The sequence below is a fragment of the Varanus komodoensis genome, unplaced genomic scaffold, assembly GCF_004798865.1.
Source record: "Varanus komodoensis strain SLA01 unplaced genomic scaffold, ASM479886v1 scaffold23, whole genome shotgun sequence".
NCBI lineage: Eukaryota > Metazoa > Chordata > Lepidosauria > Squamata > Varanidae > Varanus > Varanus komodoensis.
The window spans coordinates 16135064-16153295 of record NW_025335627.1 but is presented as its reverse complement, the minus strand read 5'-3'; the positions used below and the strand labels follow the sequence as shown (position 1 = coordinate 16153295).

At 41.1% G+C, this 18232-nt stretch overlaps 1 protein-coding gene across 1 annotated transcript in view; it reads left to right on the top strand.

Moving 5' to 3' along the window:
- The window catches only part of UNC80 (unc-80 homolog, NALCN channel complex subunit), a 221874-nt gene that overhangs the window by 99380 nt on the left and 104262 nt on the right, over nucleotides 1-18232 (top strand). The window contains 4 exon segments of the mRNA XM_044431977.1: nucleotides 1209-1342; nucleotides 8783-8948; nucleotides 16174-16377; nucleotides 17932-18032. Of these exon segments, the coding sequence (XP_044287912.1) occupies nucleotides 1209-1342; nucleotides 8783-8948; nucleotides 16174-16377; nucleotides 17932-18032 (605 nt within the window).

The following is an 18232-nucleotide window of genomic DNA, read 5'->3' as shown; positions in this document are numbered from 1 at the left end:
ATTACCCTACTGCCTTTTTCTAATGTTTCTTCTTCCATGGTCCCAGGTTTGAAGATGGAACAGTAAATGTGTTTTAAACTTATGGATGCCATCCTGAATATTTCTTTTTTCATGGAGAAGGTATAAAGAAGTTAGTGGCAGTGTACAGTTGCATATACTAAGGAAGGAAAGGGGGGAAACAGATAAACAAAACCAGTTCTTCTATCCTAGTACTCGAGTCAATGCCCCAGTGTTCTACCTTCTTCTGTTCCCTGGTGGTCTCTGCACACTGGAATTGCTTTGTACCATCTTCACATGGTTAACCTTCAGTATTTTTATCCACTCCCCATATTTTCAAGAGGTGAAAAGGTCCAAAGCCAGCATTTACTCAGATTTGGTTCACTTTTGGAGTCAGGATCTCTGGAGACTGATAGCTTTTCTGTTCTCAGTGTTAATTGGCAGATAATCACAAATATAGGTATAATACCAAAAATAAGGCAACTAAACTTACCTAACCTTTGCAGAAAGCTTATCTTTCTAACCTTACCTAAGCTGGCTGTAGTATTGTTATTGATCAAGCATGACACAGATCTGCATGAGCCCCTTCTCCAGCTTTTTTAACACATGGCACCCCGCCCCCCGCCCCACAAAGGTTTTGTTCATGCAGGGAATCCAATAAGAATGTCCATTTCTTTTCCCTTGTGGGGAAAAAGCTGAGTGCAGGACAGGGGGATTTTGAAAGGGAAGATGGTTGGCTAAAGGGGAAGGATTGAGCAACTGCACCTCCATGTGATTGTGCATCTCTAACTGTCTCTCCCCAGATTGTACTTTTGGTTTTAAAGCAAGCAAGCAGGCTGATAGTTTGAAGAGATATGCAAAATGGTGTGTCATTTCTAGGCCAAAACTGAATGCTAAGGTGAACAGACTAGGAATGTCTTGATTTCGACATCTGCATTAACAGGGGGCACTTCAAAGAACAGTTAGATTTTGAGTTCACTGCAGGCCTTATATTATGAAACTGCCATATGCTGCAGAGAATATGTAACAATAGGTAAGTGTGCAAATGACTGTATTAGGAAAAATTGGTTAATAATGTAAAGGGGCCATAATGTTCCATACGCTGCTTGCATCATGTACCATGTGTGATGATGTTCATCTCTTCTTAGATCTAATTTTTTCTTCTACTGCTATTTTTTAACAACATGTGTACATATATTATTGTTTCTTAGGCACTGTGAATCCCACCAAATGTTGTTGTCCTTTTGCTCTAAAGATGGCAGCATGTCAACTTCTCTTAGAGATCACAACATTTCTTCGAGAAACCTTTCCCTATATGCCCAGGCCACGTACAGAACCTCTTGTGGTAAGTGAATGGCAGGAATTTAATTTGGCAATACTTTGAAACAGGGAAAATGAAATAATGACCCACTGTGCAGTTGGGAAAATAAGCCCATTTCCCTGCTTTTGTAGGTTTCTGGGTGGCTTGTTACCCATGGCAACAAATCACCCAAGCCAGTTTGCTGCTGATGAGTAATTATGCTAATCCCCCTGGCATATGACTGGCCTGGTTAACAAACTAGCAACCACAGCATGATCACCTGTACCAGGTAAACAAAAGTTACAGAACTGGGGACCAGAAAATCAACTGAGTAGGAATATGTTGATGCCCTCAGGGAAGCAAGGGATATAGCTAGAAGACAGTTAGACTTGTATTGTAGTAGTGTATTGTATGGCAATACAATGATTTGTAAATATAGTGTATTGTATGGCAATACAATGATTTATCCATAGGACAAATTAATATGTGTAACCCTTACAATATTCCACAAACTTACTTAGCCATACCAATTTCACTTGATAGATCCCTTGTATTATGCCAGAAAGTACAGTCAGTGATTTGAACCATTTAAAAGAGAACCATTTATCTCCTAGTTTATCCTTTAGTCAACCTTGAAATCAGACCTTGTCAGAGTCAACTGGAGGTCCCATGTTTTTAATTTTGTATCCTCAGGCCATTTGCCATAGGAAAATCCATAGCTTGTCACAACCTTGTAAACTTCCCCTTTTACAGTCTTAATCCTAAGTAAATGACTTATAAATCAGTACTAGCAATTATATTACATCTATATCACCTACTTGCTTTCTTTATTTTTTCTTAAATTTATATCCTTTCTTTCTTCATCGTGGTCTCTGTGCATCACACACATATGGGTGCTGTGCCTGCACAGTGCCTGATGCCAGGAAGATTTAAGAGCTTTAAATCTTCAAGCCTTTGTGCTTGTCTCCTCGTCTGTTTTTTTGCAGTACTTACTTTATTCTTTTTGATCATTTCTGAACTTCTAACTTTTGTCTTAGCCCTTCTTGAAATAAAACACTTTACACAGTTGTTCATTACTCTTACCAAACCCCGCTTTATATCTTTTCCCCTTCCCCCACCACCTTTCCAAGAATAAAAAATAATTTTAAAAACCCTTCTATTGTCTTAACCTTGCGCTATACCTTTCTCCTTGCTGCTATACTCTCCTCCTCCTTCTCTAGATGGCACAGTGGGCAGCTTTCTACAAGTGTGCTCAGTCTGGAGCTAAAATGTCTCCCACTGACCTAGGAGAGAGACACAGAACTGACAAGTGCAGCCATTGCCAATCGTTCATGCGGCTGGCTCAGAAAAAACAAGAAAATAAGCTGTGCAAAATGTTATGGGACCAAGCCCTAGTGGCTATGAAGCAGGTCTCGGCTGATACCGGCTCCTCTGCAGCTCCCGGGTTTTCAAAGAGTCCCCCATCTCACTCATTCAAAGGGGATATTGCTGGTCCCAATGGAAAGCGCTCCTCTCTTTCAAAGAAACATAAGGAGAAGAGGAAGCATGTCAGGTCCAATGAGACATATAAACCCAAACATTTCAAGAAGGACAAACCCAATAAGATTGAGCATTGGCACAAAAAACATACTAAAGTGCCTCACTCCAAGCCGCTTTATATACCTTTCTTGGTATTGACTGAGCTGCCCAGCCACCAGTTGGTTATGCAGGTGACACCTCCAGTGTCACCCCCAAGGATCACCATCTCCCTGCACTCCAGTCCCGACCATTCGGATCCATTGGCTCGAACATCTATCTTAGATGGAGAAATCCTAGAATCGCCACCTCAGTCGGAACATGAACATCCTCCAGAGGGATCTCCGAGGGCCCCTCATCGTCCATCCTCCCTCTTACCTCCACAACCTCCTGCACTGCAACCATCACGGTACTGGGTACCTCTGCCCTATGGGGACTTCAATCCCGAGCACATGGACCGACCTTATCCATGGGATTTCTGTTCCCCATATGGCTATTACCCACCACCACCAATGCATTGCCACCATTCCACCCCTCAATCAGTGTCGAGGGACGCTCCATCAACATCTGCTGCAGCGCTCACCCATCCACCAATGTCTCCTGATGGCTCTTCCTCCAGCCCTCCATAGGAGACCAATTTGGGTTCGGAGGAATCCCAACAGATCTCCATCTTTCCTGATACTATTATCACTATCCACGGTCCGGGATCTCCTGGTGACAGCCAGAGTCGGTTCTCAGAGCTGCTCACATGTATGTCGTCATCTCTCAAGATCGACGTTCAGCAGTGTACTGACGCGAACCAGGACAATACTTATGATGTGGTTCGTAAAGAAGACTCCATTCCAATTGCCCTGCCATTCATTTCCACCTTTCAACAGGTGATGACAGAGTCTTGGCAACTGCCAAACTACTCTCACCTTACCTCTTGTCGTTTGGAGGCCATGTATAAGGTTTGTGAGCAGGACATACCATTCTTCTTAAAATATCCCCAACTGAACTCCATAGTCATCAAGTCAACACAGGGCCACCAATCGAGGGAACATTCCACTCCGTTGGACAGAGAGAGGAAAAAAATCGACATGATGTCTCGCCACATCTACACCGCCATGGGACTCAGGCTGCGCATCTCCAATTATGAGGCCACTATGGCCTGTTACCAATATTTCCTTTGGCAAAAGATTGAGTCTCTCACTGCATTCCTCCTGGACCAGCAAAGGGAACTGGCCTGCATCTTCATCAGGGAGGCAGCTCTCAAAACAACAGCTCACCACAGTGAGACATCATGTTGATTGCGACTTGAGGGCACTTGTTGGTGCTGTAGCCCTCTGATGCCATGCCTGGCTCAGAGCGGGGAACCTGCCCCAAGAAACAAAACAAAGATTGAAGAAAATGCCTTTTGATGGTGCTGGTCTTTTCCACTCAAAGACTGATGAGAATCTGGAACACATACGCAAGGCTTGCCTCGCTGCACGTTGGATGGAGTACTCCACTCAGCCTAGATGTAAGTGGTCATGGAACAGACCTCCATGGTACTGGCCCTTCCAGCCCTACCACTAGGGATACCCCTCTGGCTGCCAGAAATTTGGGCAAAGACAGCCTCAGACCCAACAATCCAACACACCGCACGGCGCTGAGCTGATGCTGAAAAGCATCCGTACTGATGGGACATGTGAACCTCTCCTTAATCCTTCAGTCCACTTTTCCTTCTCCCTTTTGGGGATCAGCTGCAAAGTCAACTCCCCATCTGGGAGTCCATCACATCTGATAGGTGGGTCCTTTCCATCACAGAGCACAGATATAAAATCGAGTTTGAAATTGTGCCTCCTTCAGGTCCAATCCAATATGCAGCAACCTCTCCAGCCCCCCTGGAAGAAGTCACTGAGCTGCTTCGTAAGGGAGTGATTCGTAAACTTAATTGCTCTGAAGGACTGCATGGTTTCTTCAATACCAGGTACTTCATGGTATTGAAAAGAGACAGGGGTGTCTGCCATATTCTGGATTTACATGGAGTTAATAAATACATCAAAACCAAAAAATTCAGAATGACCATGCTCCAGAACATACTTCCATTGCTCAGGAAAGAGGATTGGTTCGCATCCCTGTACTTAAAAGACGCTTACTTCTACATCAGCATTCATCCTTCTCACAGGCTCCTCCTTTGGTTCACTGTCGGTACTGTAGCCTGGTACAACGTTCTCCCATTTGGGCTCACTACCACTCTGGTTTGTGCCCAACTCAGGCTTCGGGGTATCCACATCTACCCTTACCTGGATGATTGGCTCATCATCTCCTCCTCCAGAGATGACCTACTGACTTCAATAGCCACCACCTGTTCTCTGCTTGACCGGTTGGGTCTTTGCATTAATAATGAAAAATCATGCCTTGTTCCCTCTCAGGTCATCAATAACATCAGAGCATGCCTGGACTCTCTTCATACACAAGCCTTCCTACCTCTGGACCGACAAGAGAGACTGATAACTTCTGTATGATGGATTACCACTCAACAGACTGTCCCAGCACACTCCATTCAACATGTGTTTGGTCATACGGCGTCCACGGTATTGGTGGTGACAAATGTGAGACTGTGAATGCAGCCATTGTATTTATGGTTCAACTGCAACTTTCATCCAGACTGCGATCGACCGAACCAACTATTACAACCTCCACACGCAGTCCTCCAAACTCTATCCTGGTGGAGTATTAATGCCAGCCTCTCTTGCGGAGTACCATTCTGTGCACCAGAACTGACTGTGATGCTCTGTACCAATGCCTCCCTGACTGGATGGGGTGCCCACTGCGTATCTCTTCGGACCCAAGGCACCTGGCATAAACACGAGACCATCAGACATATCAACTATCTAGAATTGCTGGTGGTCTTCAAGACATTACATGCCTTTTAGGTTATCCTAACAAGGTCACATGGTCCAAATTGCATTGAACAATATGGTGACCGTGTTCTACATAAACAAGTAGGGTGGAGCGGGATTGATCCCGTTAGCGCACCTCACCCTTCACATGTGGAACTGGGGCATTGCCCACGGAATCACTCCTCAAGCAGTCTATCTGACCGGCATCAACAATGAGGAAGCTGACTCCCTCAGCAGCACATGTCTACAACTCATGAGTGGGAGTTGGATCGTCAAACCTGTCACCATCTCTTCCAACTATGGGGAACAGCGACCATAGACCTGTTTGCTACACGGGACAACTCCATCTGCAGGACTACTGTTCCAGAGCAGGCATCGGTCCTGATTCAGGGACACGCTCATGATCTGGGAGAACAAGTTCTTCTATGTGTCTCCCCCAACCCCCATATCCCGCTGATAACAAGAACTGTAGCAAAGTTCCGTCACAACAATGCTTGCAGCATCCTTATCACTCCCTGATGGCCACAACTCTCCTCCAGCTATCCAACAACAATTTCTTACATCTACCTCACATTTCACTCAGGAAAAAGGTGCTATATAGCATCCAGATCTGTGGTCCTTGAACCTCACCGCTGGGCTCATTTGCTAGCTGTTCCTCAGACTTTGTCCTTGAAACTGACTACAACTGTGGTACCAACTGTTGCCTTCACTCATCCTGTACCAACAGCAACTTTGGATCTGACAAAAGCGCTTCTTCGGGACCAACACTTGCTTTGTCTACACTTGCTTTCATGAGATCAGAGACTCTTTCTATACCACCTTTACACTCGGTACTGACCCTGATACTGACATCTACGAATCCGACAGATCTTCATCCAGACATTCAGTTCATTCTCCAATCTGCACTACGACTGAACACACAGCGTTCCTATAATGCTAAATGGAAGTGCTTCACTTCCTTTGCTGCTGCTAACCAATTTCTACCTCAATCTGCCACCACTGAGAACATCTTACAATTCCTACTCTTGTTATACCGTGGAGGTCTCAAACCTTCGTCCATTAAAGTGTATATTGTAGCCATCTCGCGTCATTGAGAATACATTGAAGGTTCATCCATATTCTCTCACCAACTCATATGTCGATTCCTACGAGGATTACAAAACCTACAACCTCCGATCCCATTGGTTGTCCCAATGTGGGGCCTTTCTGTTGTTTTGCAGGCACTCACTAAACCTCCATTTGAACCTATGGCTACTACTGATCTCTGCCTTCTCTTATGGAAAATGACTTTTCTAGTTGCCATCACATTGGCCAGAAGAGCTAGCAAACTGTGTGCTCTTTGTGTTGACCCTCCATATCTCCATTTCCACAAGGAGAAAGTAGGTCTCCGTACCAACCCAACCTTTCTGCCAAAGATTGTGATGCCTTTCCACCTTAATCAAGACTTACTTCTACCAGCTTACTTCCCTGCTCCATTGACATGGATTGAGTGCTCTCTACACAGCCTAGACGTCCGCAGATGTTTGGCCTTCTGTGGATTCCAAACTGAGTCATTCAGGAAAACCAAATGGTTTTTTGTCAAATACTCGGAACATGACAAGGGAGTGGCCATTGGCACTCAAAGACTCTCGAAATGGATCATTGAAACGATTGAACTCACTCACCACCTCTCCAAATTGGACTTACCTGTTACTCCAAAAGGACATTCCACAAGAGCTGTCGCTGCTTCTTCTGCCCTCCATGCGGGCATTCCTCTACATGATATCTGCAAAGTGGCCATGTGATCCACCCCGTGCACATTCATGAAGTACTATTGTTTAGATGTCAAGGCCTGGCAGGACTGCTTCTTTGGCCACGCCAGCTTGTCCAGAGTTCTCCAGTGACAACACCGTCCTGCCTCCAGGTGTGGTAAGCTTGTTAGTCACCCATAAATGTGTGATGCATGGAGACCACAATGAAGAAAGGCAGGTTGCTTACCTGTAACTGTCGTTCTTCAAGTGGTCATCCATGCATTCACACAATCCACCCACCAGCCCCACTTCGGTGTCAGTTAATGGGTATACAGTATATTTCTATACTTCCTTATGGAGCTGGGTTTTATACCTGCCAGCTCCAGCTGGGGGGCAAATAGGCGGTCTTCAGCTGCTAGTGAAGGGGCGGGCACTCTGTCCATTTATACTATGGGGAGGAGGGCATGGAGTTCCTGCCAAAACCGTTAAAGCTCTTAAATCTTTCCAGCAACAAGCACTGCGCAGGCACAGCACCCATATATGTGTGAATGCACAGATGACCACTGAAAGAACGACAGTTACAGGTAAACAACCTGCCTTTCCACTGCAAGTAGTGCTTTGAAGTTACTAACAACAATAGAGCACATGATACAGTATAAAATTATTTCAAAACATTTGGGACTTTGTAACTTAGAAAAAGGTTGAATAATGAGGGACACAAATATAAAGGTTAAGTATGAGTTCAGTGTTGGTTTTTGTTGAAAAGTGTATTATTGTAGAAACATGGGTTATCCTGTGGATTGAACCCTGATGCATTGACAAAACATGGTTTGTTAACCACAAACAGGCCATGAAGAGAACCCATAGTTGGTTTTGTTGGGTTGTGAATGATGGATTGTTCATGGTTAAAAAATGGTGTTTAGACAATATGGAAACCCATATTTCAACAACTCTCAATTCAGCAACAACCCACACTAGATTTACTTATGTAGGTTATAATGCTGTCTGAATTAGGCTTCAAATGTAGAAATCTGGATTAGTATTCTGCTCAGTTATGAAACTGACTGGCAATCACTGGATTACAGCCAGTATATATATGTGTTTGTTTTCACTCTGACTTTTAGAGCAAGCCTTCACAAACACCTTACAATAAAATATTAAATGCAGATCAACAGCCAAATAAATGACACAAGATAAAAAAACAGCACCAGTCCAAATTATTCACAGGAGACCAGCAAGAAAATTAATTATCACTCAGTGTAAGCTGTAAATAATAAAATTTTTAGCTGGGTTAAATTTTTCTCTGAATGATAATCTCTTCCTTGTACCTATGCTTTTCACCCATTTTGGTGGTTCATGTGATGATGTTATAGGACCTGGAGAGCTGCAGATTGCGTTTGGATCCTGAGATGGACCGACACAGGTATGAGAGGAAGATCAGCTTTGCTGGGGTCCTGGATGAAAATGAAGATGCAAAAGATTCTTTGCACAGCAGCAGCCATACCCTGAAATCTGACACAGGTTGTGAAGAGAAGAAAGGTTTGTTGCCTACTAAAGCTTTCAGCTTTTCCTAGATCTATTATTTGATGCTGGACTTAGTGTCCTAACTTTCAAAAATGATGTAAAGAAGCTGTTAGCTATGGAGCCACACGGCTGACCCATTTGTAGTGGTTGGATGCGTTAAATTCAGAACATTTTTTTTTTTTTTGCACCTCAGTCTAATGGAAGTAAGTCCACTTCATTTTAGAGAAATTTATTCCAAAGAATTGTGCCTAGGATTATTCTTCCAAATTAAAACATTTTGTCTATTTCCAAAACCAGAAGGTAATATAGGACATTAAAAAAGAATCAGTCAGCTTACATACATTTTGTTGGTGTGCTTACTTCCAACTACTGGTTTAGTAGCACTTATGATTACCTCTGTGTGCTCTGCATTACAGCCTAATTTAGTAAATATGCATCATATTAATATTTTAATGTGGCGTAATGCCACATGAGGAAGAGAAATGTGGGGTTCCTTTATACTTTTATAGATCAGGAACTAAAGCTCTATGACACTTAACTGAGTGTATTAATCTGCTTCCTGAGACTTTGAAAAAAAATGCTACCACATGCTTAAACCATGTCTGCTATGTGGCTCTCAATGGCTAATGCAATATTATGATGTGTGGTGTCAAGGCATAAGTCACTGTGGTTGCTAAAGGCCATGGTCTGTTTATCATTATAATGCCATCTCATGCAGAAAAGAACCACCACCACCAAAATTCTCATTCAGACCTACAGTTCAAGTGTTGCAATACAAAACAGAGACAATACTTACTTAAAATTTACTTTTCTGGATAGTAAACAATAGACCAAAATATGAGAAATAGCATACAATTTTGACAAATTTCCTGTTTTCTTCCTGTAATTTTTCATAGCAATTATGTAATAGTTATTTCAAATGAATAGTAGATTTTAGTTTATAATAACATAAATGAACTGCAAATTGATCTAGGGAAACACATAGACAGCTTAATTTTCTGATTCTCTGAGTCCCTGCTGCTACTTGGAAAATCACTTGTTTTATCTAGAATCTATATAGAATCCATAAAAGAAGCAACAGCCTTGAGTTTGCAGGAGCTGAGCAGGGCTGACATGGGTAGAACATTCTGGAGGGCTTCATTCATAGGATTGCCATAAGTTGGAGGCAACTTGTTGGCACTAACAACAGTAATCTAGAATTTGCTTGAACACCATCTTTGTTATCTTGCTCTTTCCCTCCCATATATTTTTCAAGATATATCCTAGGATCATTAGGAGTCTGGGCACCCTCGTAATGTCTGGGCACACTCATTAGGAGATCCTAGGAACATATTGCTCAAACCTAAATCTACATCATCAGCAAATGCCTTCACAACTTGCAATTCATGAATCCAGATAGTCCACAATCTACATGTGGTGGTCCATAGAGGGCAAGATAAACCTCTGTTTTGTTCCCTATCTGAGATTGCAGAACCAGGAGGTTTATTGAACCTCTTTGGATTTCTTGCAAGGCTAAAGGGCTGGCCCAAGACACTTTGCTGCCTGAAGCAGAGCAGCAAATCCACCTAAGTTGAGGTGTGTAATACTCAGAGCCTGTCAGGTTATTTGGGCATATGATAAAAAAATCCCAAAAGCACCCCTCTGCATTTTTGGCTGTAATGATTCAATAATAATGGAGTAAATAATCAATAATTTTCTGCCCTCTTTTAACAATGAAATCCTGCTGCTAGGGGATTCCACCACACTCTGCCTAATGGTAGTATTGGCTGTGCAAGGATGATGTGGAGTTCTTGATTCACTAGTTTCATATGAATGTGTTAAGAATAGCATCATTGTGCTCAGCACATTTATATAAAAGGATGTCTGAATAAAGGCCTAAGATCGTTAGTAAATTAAAATATTGGGAAAAAAAAACCAAAGCTGTGCCTAGCAGCTATGTATTATTTCTCTTTTTACTCTAGGGTAGGCATAAAGGAACCTGTCCAGATCTCAGAAACTCTCTCCTACCTCACATACTCGGGTCCTGATCTGGATTAGGCCTCCTATACCTACTTTGGAGTAAAATAATAAAAAAGATGTGGCCACTAAAGACAGATTTAAAGTAACATCTGTTTTATCCCTTAATCTCTCTGTGTTGAATGTGAGGGAATGAAGAGTCACAGATGGAAGTGTGACATTTGATATGGTACTACCATGCTGGCAAGGTGCCACTTTCCATGTTTTTTAGCCTTCTGAACTTGAAGAAACAGTGCATGACAAACAGTGCCTGAGAATCTGGCTGCATACAGAAGGCTAATGCATACTGAATGGTTGAGTATGGGTTGAATTTGGGTTGTTGTTGAAACATGGGTTATCATATTGTCTAAATCTAGCAGTTCTAATAAATCAAGATTCATTAAACACAAACAACCATAGTTCACAACCTAACAACAAGTCATAGGTTACCTTCATTGGTTGTTTGTTCCTATCATACTAGGATTCGTGCCTATCATATTACACTATGGCTGGATTCAGACAACACTGTAATCCCTATCTCAGCAACAAACCATGGTTGAATGGCAACTCACACTCTATTCATATTCAACCCTTCAGTGTAGTTTTCATGTTGTCTGTGCTTACTGCTTCCATACAGCCATCTCCATAAGAATACGTCTTTGGTTTCATTGCCTCTGAACCAGACCTAAAGGAGGTTTGTTTGAATAGCTTATTGAAACTGACAACATAGTCCTCTTCTATTTCAGTGAACTATGAATTTGTCTCCCCTTTAATGTTTTCTGTTGCAAGTCACTATGTTCATTTTTACATTGATTACAAGTATGTTGCATAACATAAGGAATTGCATTCCAGTCTCTGTGAAGAACTGCATACTGTATGTTTTATCTTTGTGTTCCATTTTAATAGATACTGATGATATCCTTTCATGGTTAGAGATCCCCAATTAAAGCAAGAAAAAGAACTCTTGGTGCTTCTGGGTATACATTTTTGCATCTATTAAAGGATCTCTGAAGCCTGTATAATGCCAATTTCTTCAAAGACATCGTTAATTTTCTTAGCTTTACATTAGGATGTTGCACTAATATGGTGTCTGTGCTTTTATATTAGTTTACAGAGCTGGAATTATTCTTATAGGTCCTTTCAATGTTTGCTTGCCCTTGAAGGTGTCTTCTGTGAATGAGTAGTATCCAGACTAGCTCTCCAATAGACTCTGAACAATCCATCAGGAAGCCATTTGGGTGTTTTCTTCTCCATATCAGTTATTCTCATAAGTGCCTCAAAGTGTCTCAACAAAAATGTTGAGTGTGAATTGGCTGTCAGACACTTAAGTGTTGTACTGCCAGATTCAAAGGAAAAATAATCATCTTCTGGCGAAGCATTTAATTCAAATGTATCTCACATGGTACACCCATTTTTAGGGATACAGTAAAATGTTTTGTGTGTATAACTAACTTGTATGGTGTCAGAACTTTTAGTAGTTCTCTGAGGAATCTAACAGAAGCTTTTCACAGATTTGTTGTGTTTCTCTGTTTGCTAGAAATACCTGTGCTGGAATCTAGGACCTCTAGTATATTATATTAGTTTCATTTATAAGAACATTGTGAAACTGCCTTTCTGTCTTAAAAAAGGTATTCAGACTGCTTTACAATTCTTTTTCACTGCATTATAACACTCTCGCCTGCATATAATGTCAAAAATTAATTACTGTATCACTAGTAAATAAACTGAGCTACTTTGTTGTTTTTAGCAAAACAAAGCCAAGTTGATATAAACCAGGGAAGCTCACCCATTACTAATGTTTCTTGAATTTTCTATAATGGCCAATCACTAAAGCATTCCAGCTTGCTCAAAGATCCTACAATTCATTTATGTATATTATTTTGCAGGTAAATCTAGGTAGTTTTCTATAATTTAACTTTCCCATCATTTTGAGATTATATGTTTCTGTTTTTTAAAATAATTTATTTGAAATGATCCAGTTATCAGTGAGGATTTATTGCCCTTATTTATTAAAGGCAGTTTATAACCTGCCTTTCTGCCAAAAAATGACCCTCAGGGTGCCTTGTAAGAGCAATTTAAAATAAATGGGCAACACAGACTAATTCAGATGCCTGTAATTTTCTAAACTTGAAGGATTACAGGCATCATGTGGAGGGCAGAAAAAAGGGGAGATTTCCAGGATCCTGTATGTGCTGATGGAGTCTGTCTCCTCCCCTCCCTTTGGAATACTTGCAAAACACCACCTCCAGGATGACTCTTCCAGTCTCCAAATCACAACCAGCACTTTTCATTCTCCACTGTCTGCAAGAACAGAGAGTATTTGACTTCTGAGCCCAGCTCTGACCTCAGAGCATGTTGCTAAGGTCAGAGCTGGGATTCCAAAGTCTCCTGTGGCTGTCTAGACAGTGCCTAGCAGTCATGGCATTGTACCCTAAAACAACAAAACACATTAAATATGATAAAAACACAACAGTTAGAGAATAAAAACAGCAACAACTTTTTATCAACTGCTATTCTGCTAAAGATACCCAAGAAGGTGTGCAATAGAAAAATGCAAATAACAACACTTAGAATGAAAACAAGTACATACAATAAAACAGGCTGGCTCAATAAAAGCCACATTAAAAAGGCATTACAATGCAATGAAATTACAATCCCAATAACACCAGCATTAACAAGTTGCTAAGCAAGTGTTTAAATGCAGCCCCTTTCTCAGAAGTTAATTTTATGTTAGATGAAGGTGCAAGGAATTTCTTTATACAAGGCTAGTTTGTAGATGTTAGCTGGTTAATAAGTTGCTTTGGGACACTTTGAAATGCAATGTGATGAACAGATGAAACATTTTAAAATGAAATATTCTGTGCTCTACAAAGTTGGGACAGGAGAATATAGCAGTAACGGTTGAGATATTGGCAAAGGTATGTCCTGTTATACCTCAGCTAAAAACTGTAATTTGATTTTCTCACCTAGACTACAAATCACCTTGAAAACTATTTACTTTTTTATTCCATTCACATGTTTTCTATACTTGCTTGATAATTATTTCTTATTAAATGAGCAACCCAGGTGTCTGTTTAAAACTATGCAAAACCTATGATTATACGATCACGAAAAGATAGGACCAAAGTTAACATAAATAACTCAAGAGACTAGTGGCCTCAAGATCACGAAAAGATAGGACCAAAGTTAACATAAATAACTCAAGAGACTAGCGGCCTCAAAAATATACTGCTTGCATTTTGTGAGCTTTGTGACCACTAGTATGGTTGACTGTAGTAAGATTTTGATAGATACTGGAGTTCAAATCCCACTTGACAGTCATTTCCTCTTCTCAGGGAAAGGAAACTCAGAAGGGGACTAGAATTTACAGTGGAGAATACTGAGCACCCTTCTCAAACTGTAATGCCCATTATTATTTGGAAGAAGATAGATAGTTGTGAATATTGCAGACAAGTCCATTCAGTAAGTGGATGTTATTGCTTTAGTCATCCTCTTAAGTCTCATTTTCCCAGAATAAATAGGCATATTAATGCCATATGTCAGATAGTTATTACAATGAATAAAATACAAATTGTAAAGCAGTTTGAACAAGCTACCTACAGGTCAACATACCAAGATTGGGCTATATGCTTTATCAGTTCATTGAGATACATTTCTATTTGCATGTGAAAAATTGCAGTCTTAAAGTTGTTGTTTCTATGTTTCTTGTTGTAGTAGCAGTTGTTGTTGTTACAGTGCTCTAGAAATCCTTTTTCATTACAGGAGATCTTTACAGGGTGCATCCAGCACCCTGTAGGCATTTTTACCTTCAATTCATTTTATAAAACCCAGAAAGAGTTTTGTCTTGTAGCATTTAAAGACTACCAGATTCATCATAACGGAAGCTTATATGGACTGGAACCTTCTGTGTCCAATGGATCAAGAAATTATCCTGTGGCAATAATTGTTGCATCTGATGGAAGGGGGTGCAAGTCCACCAAAGCTTATTCTCCAGTGAATTTGGTAGCCTTTAAGGCCCCACACAAGCTTCTTCACTTTTCTTGTTGCAACAGATTGACATGGATACCCTTCGGGCAGCTTTTTAGGAAATACTCATTTCCAAGCCCACTCAGCAATGTTCCTCTGCAAACCCAATTAAATGCAAATCATAATTAAGGCAAATTATGCTAAAAGTTTAATTATGAATTGTGCATCCCATGAGTGCAAATCTTTAGAAATCAGAAGGATCTTCTCAAAGCTCTTTTTAAGCCCAAATCTTTCTAAACAGAGTTACCTTTTCTCACCACTGCATTTTTTCTACTCACTGCTAAAAGTGAACATGACTATTTATCCACATTGCAGTAACGCAGATTTCCAACTTAGTGTTGCAACATTTGGACTTGCATAATGCCATGTAGTGCTTCAGAGCTGAATGGAAACATGCCAGTGACTGGCGCTTCAAACCATTCCATATTATTCTGCTCCTTAAAAATGCTACAACCCCCAGCTTCCACACATGTATTTAATGCCTGAAAGTTGTAACTGTCTGAAAGAATGGGGTCACATATTGTTACTTTCTCTGTAGAATTATGGTGAAATTTTAATGGACAAAGGTGACAATTTATGCAAAGGTAAATATTCAAACTGGATAAACAAAGTAGGTGCCCAGCTTAAGCAAGTGCGGTGCCTACTAACAGTTATGCATGCCGCATGATTGAACACTGTGATTTCACAACAAGAATTAAGTACCTTGGGCTAGCATGAGGAGAGATTCAACCCTGAAGCTTTGCCTATAACTTGCACCCCAGTCATTGGTAAGCAGCAGGTGGTATAGATTCAGTGGCAAAACCGTTCCTGGCAAACACAGAAAGTGAACAATCCTACTTTTCTCAGAGTACTCCTGAAGGAATCCTGGGCAATGTGTTTTGCACACATTGTAGCTTTCCTTGTTTAGCCATGGAGTTTCTGAATTGTCTGAATTGAGGGTAACAATAGTCTGAATAAAAGATAAAGAAACATGTCATAACCTTCTCTAAGAAAATCCCTTACTGGATGATTAAGAGAGCTGCAGTGGCGTTGGCTTTGGATGGAGCCTCTCGCCATTCTTCTTGAGAAAAGGAAAGGCATTGCAATACAGGATTGGGGTGTTTGGGGGGCTAGGGATATAGCTATATCATATATATATTTATATATAATATACATAAGTATAATATTTTAAATGGGGAAATTAAGGGGGGAAAAGTCCTCTTTTATTCTTTTAATACAGTTCCCAGCAGGAAGATCAGGATAGGAGGCTCCCGCTTGCTCCAGATTAAAGGAACCCGCAGTTTCCGGGTGAAGAAAGGGGGTTCCCTGTCCAGCATTCGCCGGGCCGGCAGCCTAAAGAGCACCAAGTTATCCCGTCAGGACTCAGAGTCTGAGAATGAGGAGCTGCAGCTGTCCCACAGCAGGGACACTGTCACTGACATAGGTAACATAGATGAGCTGGGCTAAAAAGGGAGCGGGATGAGGAGGCAGCCGCTTGAGCCTGGAAGCTACTCAAGCAGAGCTAGGAAAGGTGGAAGAGGGCTGGCAGGGTAGGCATACCTCTAGCTGCCTAGTCAGAAATAAGCAGCCAAAGCTTTTGGCATGATTTCATATCTAGCAAGGACAAGCAGTTTGAATCTGCTGTTGTTATATTAAATAGTCAGATCTGTTCCATTCAAGGGATACTAAGCTTTAAAAATCTACATATTAGGTGCATGGACTTAGTATACAGGCATTTTCCATACAGTCAACCAAATGCATGTCATGGTTAGGAAGGTATATATAAAACTATCACATATTATGTAACTTTGGGGTGTGTGTGTATATACACACCTATACACGCACACATATCTCATATTAATATTATGTATTGTGCATATAGGTATATATACAATACATATATATTTTGTTTTGTATGAGAGATAAATATATGCGTGCTTGTGAATCTCCATACTGTTAGATCCCATAATTTATTTTTTTTTACAAAAAATGTAGAACCAGATAAATCCTAAACCTGAACCTTTTTCACTCTTGTGGTCTCAGTGGCATTGCCCATGCTCTTGTTCTTCTGTGCAGAAATTTGAGTTTAGCTAGGCACATGCTTGCTTAATAGAAAGGGGTGGGGAAAAACTAACTGAAAATCAACAACACCTCTCATAATAGTCTGTTATTGCAATCCTGTACATGTCTACTCAGAAGAAAGTCACACTGAGTTCAGTGGGGCTTACTCCCAGGTAAGTGACTATAAGATTGCATCCTCAATGTTATCATCTCCAGTAGGCAAATTTTGTGCTAAAGGTCTGTCAAGTTTGAAGGCCCATCAACAATAAATGCATGCAGGAAACTGTGGGGTCAGAGAAAGGCCTTCCCTTGACTTTGTTTTCTAGGGTTTTTTTTTAAGGATTTCCCCCCTCCCCTTTTATCGCCGGGCATTTTGCAGTCTTCTTATTGGACTTAGCAGAGTTATAGCCTGTTTGTAGCAGCAGTAGGTGTAGCAAAGTTGCTGCCACTGGAGGACTATACTTTTTTCCCCTTTTTTGGACCACAGAGCCCAGTCAATGCAGATCACTGAAACCAACAATTTCTGGCATTCTGATGATGCAACAGTTTTCCTTCCATTTACTTACCCTCCCCTCTTCCAGAAAAGGGAACAGTGTTTACCCCTGATAAGTTGTCCTTTTAATGGTGGTTATAAATTATGCTTGTAATTACCAGTCCAGCTGATCATCAAAGGCATGGAAGAAGTATAGGTTAGGTTGGGAGTGAATGGAACAATTTGACATTTCTTTAGTAAAGTTACCGTTCCTTCCTGAGTAGTTTAGATATTGGGTTGGTGTGCTGGGTTGGCATACTGTTTTATATATCCTATAGGATACAAGGGATTAGCATTCACCTATTTCAGCAAACTGGTCTGGTTTACAAGCATAAACCTTAGCTTAAAAATATGGAGAAAACATCAGAAGATAATTACTTTTGGGTGTATCTTTTTCTTTTGAAGAAGGGAGCCCTTGGAGCACGAGTGAGCCCAGTATAGAACCTGAAGTGCTGAGCAGCACTGGCACAGAAGAGAACTATCATCGCAATATGTCTTGGCTGCATGTAAGTAGAGATCATTAATGACATCATAGAATTCCCACTTCTTATACACAGAGGGCCCATCTACTCATCCACGTACAGCAAATCCAGGATTTCTGACAGAATGGTGAAGCTTCCACTACTCAAGAATTCAGTGTCTCCCGGCCATCAGAACTTCCAGTAAGGCAGGTTAAGGCATATGCTTAGGAAAATTTAAAACCACA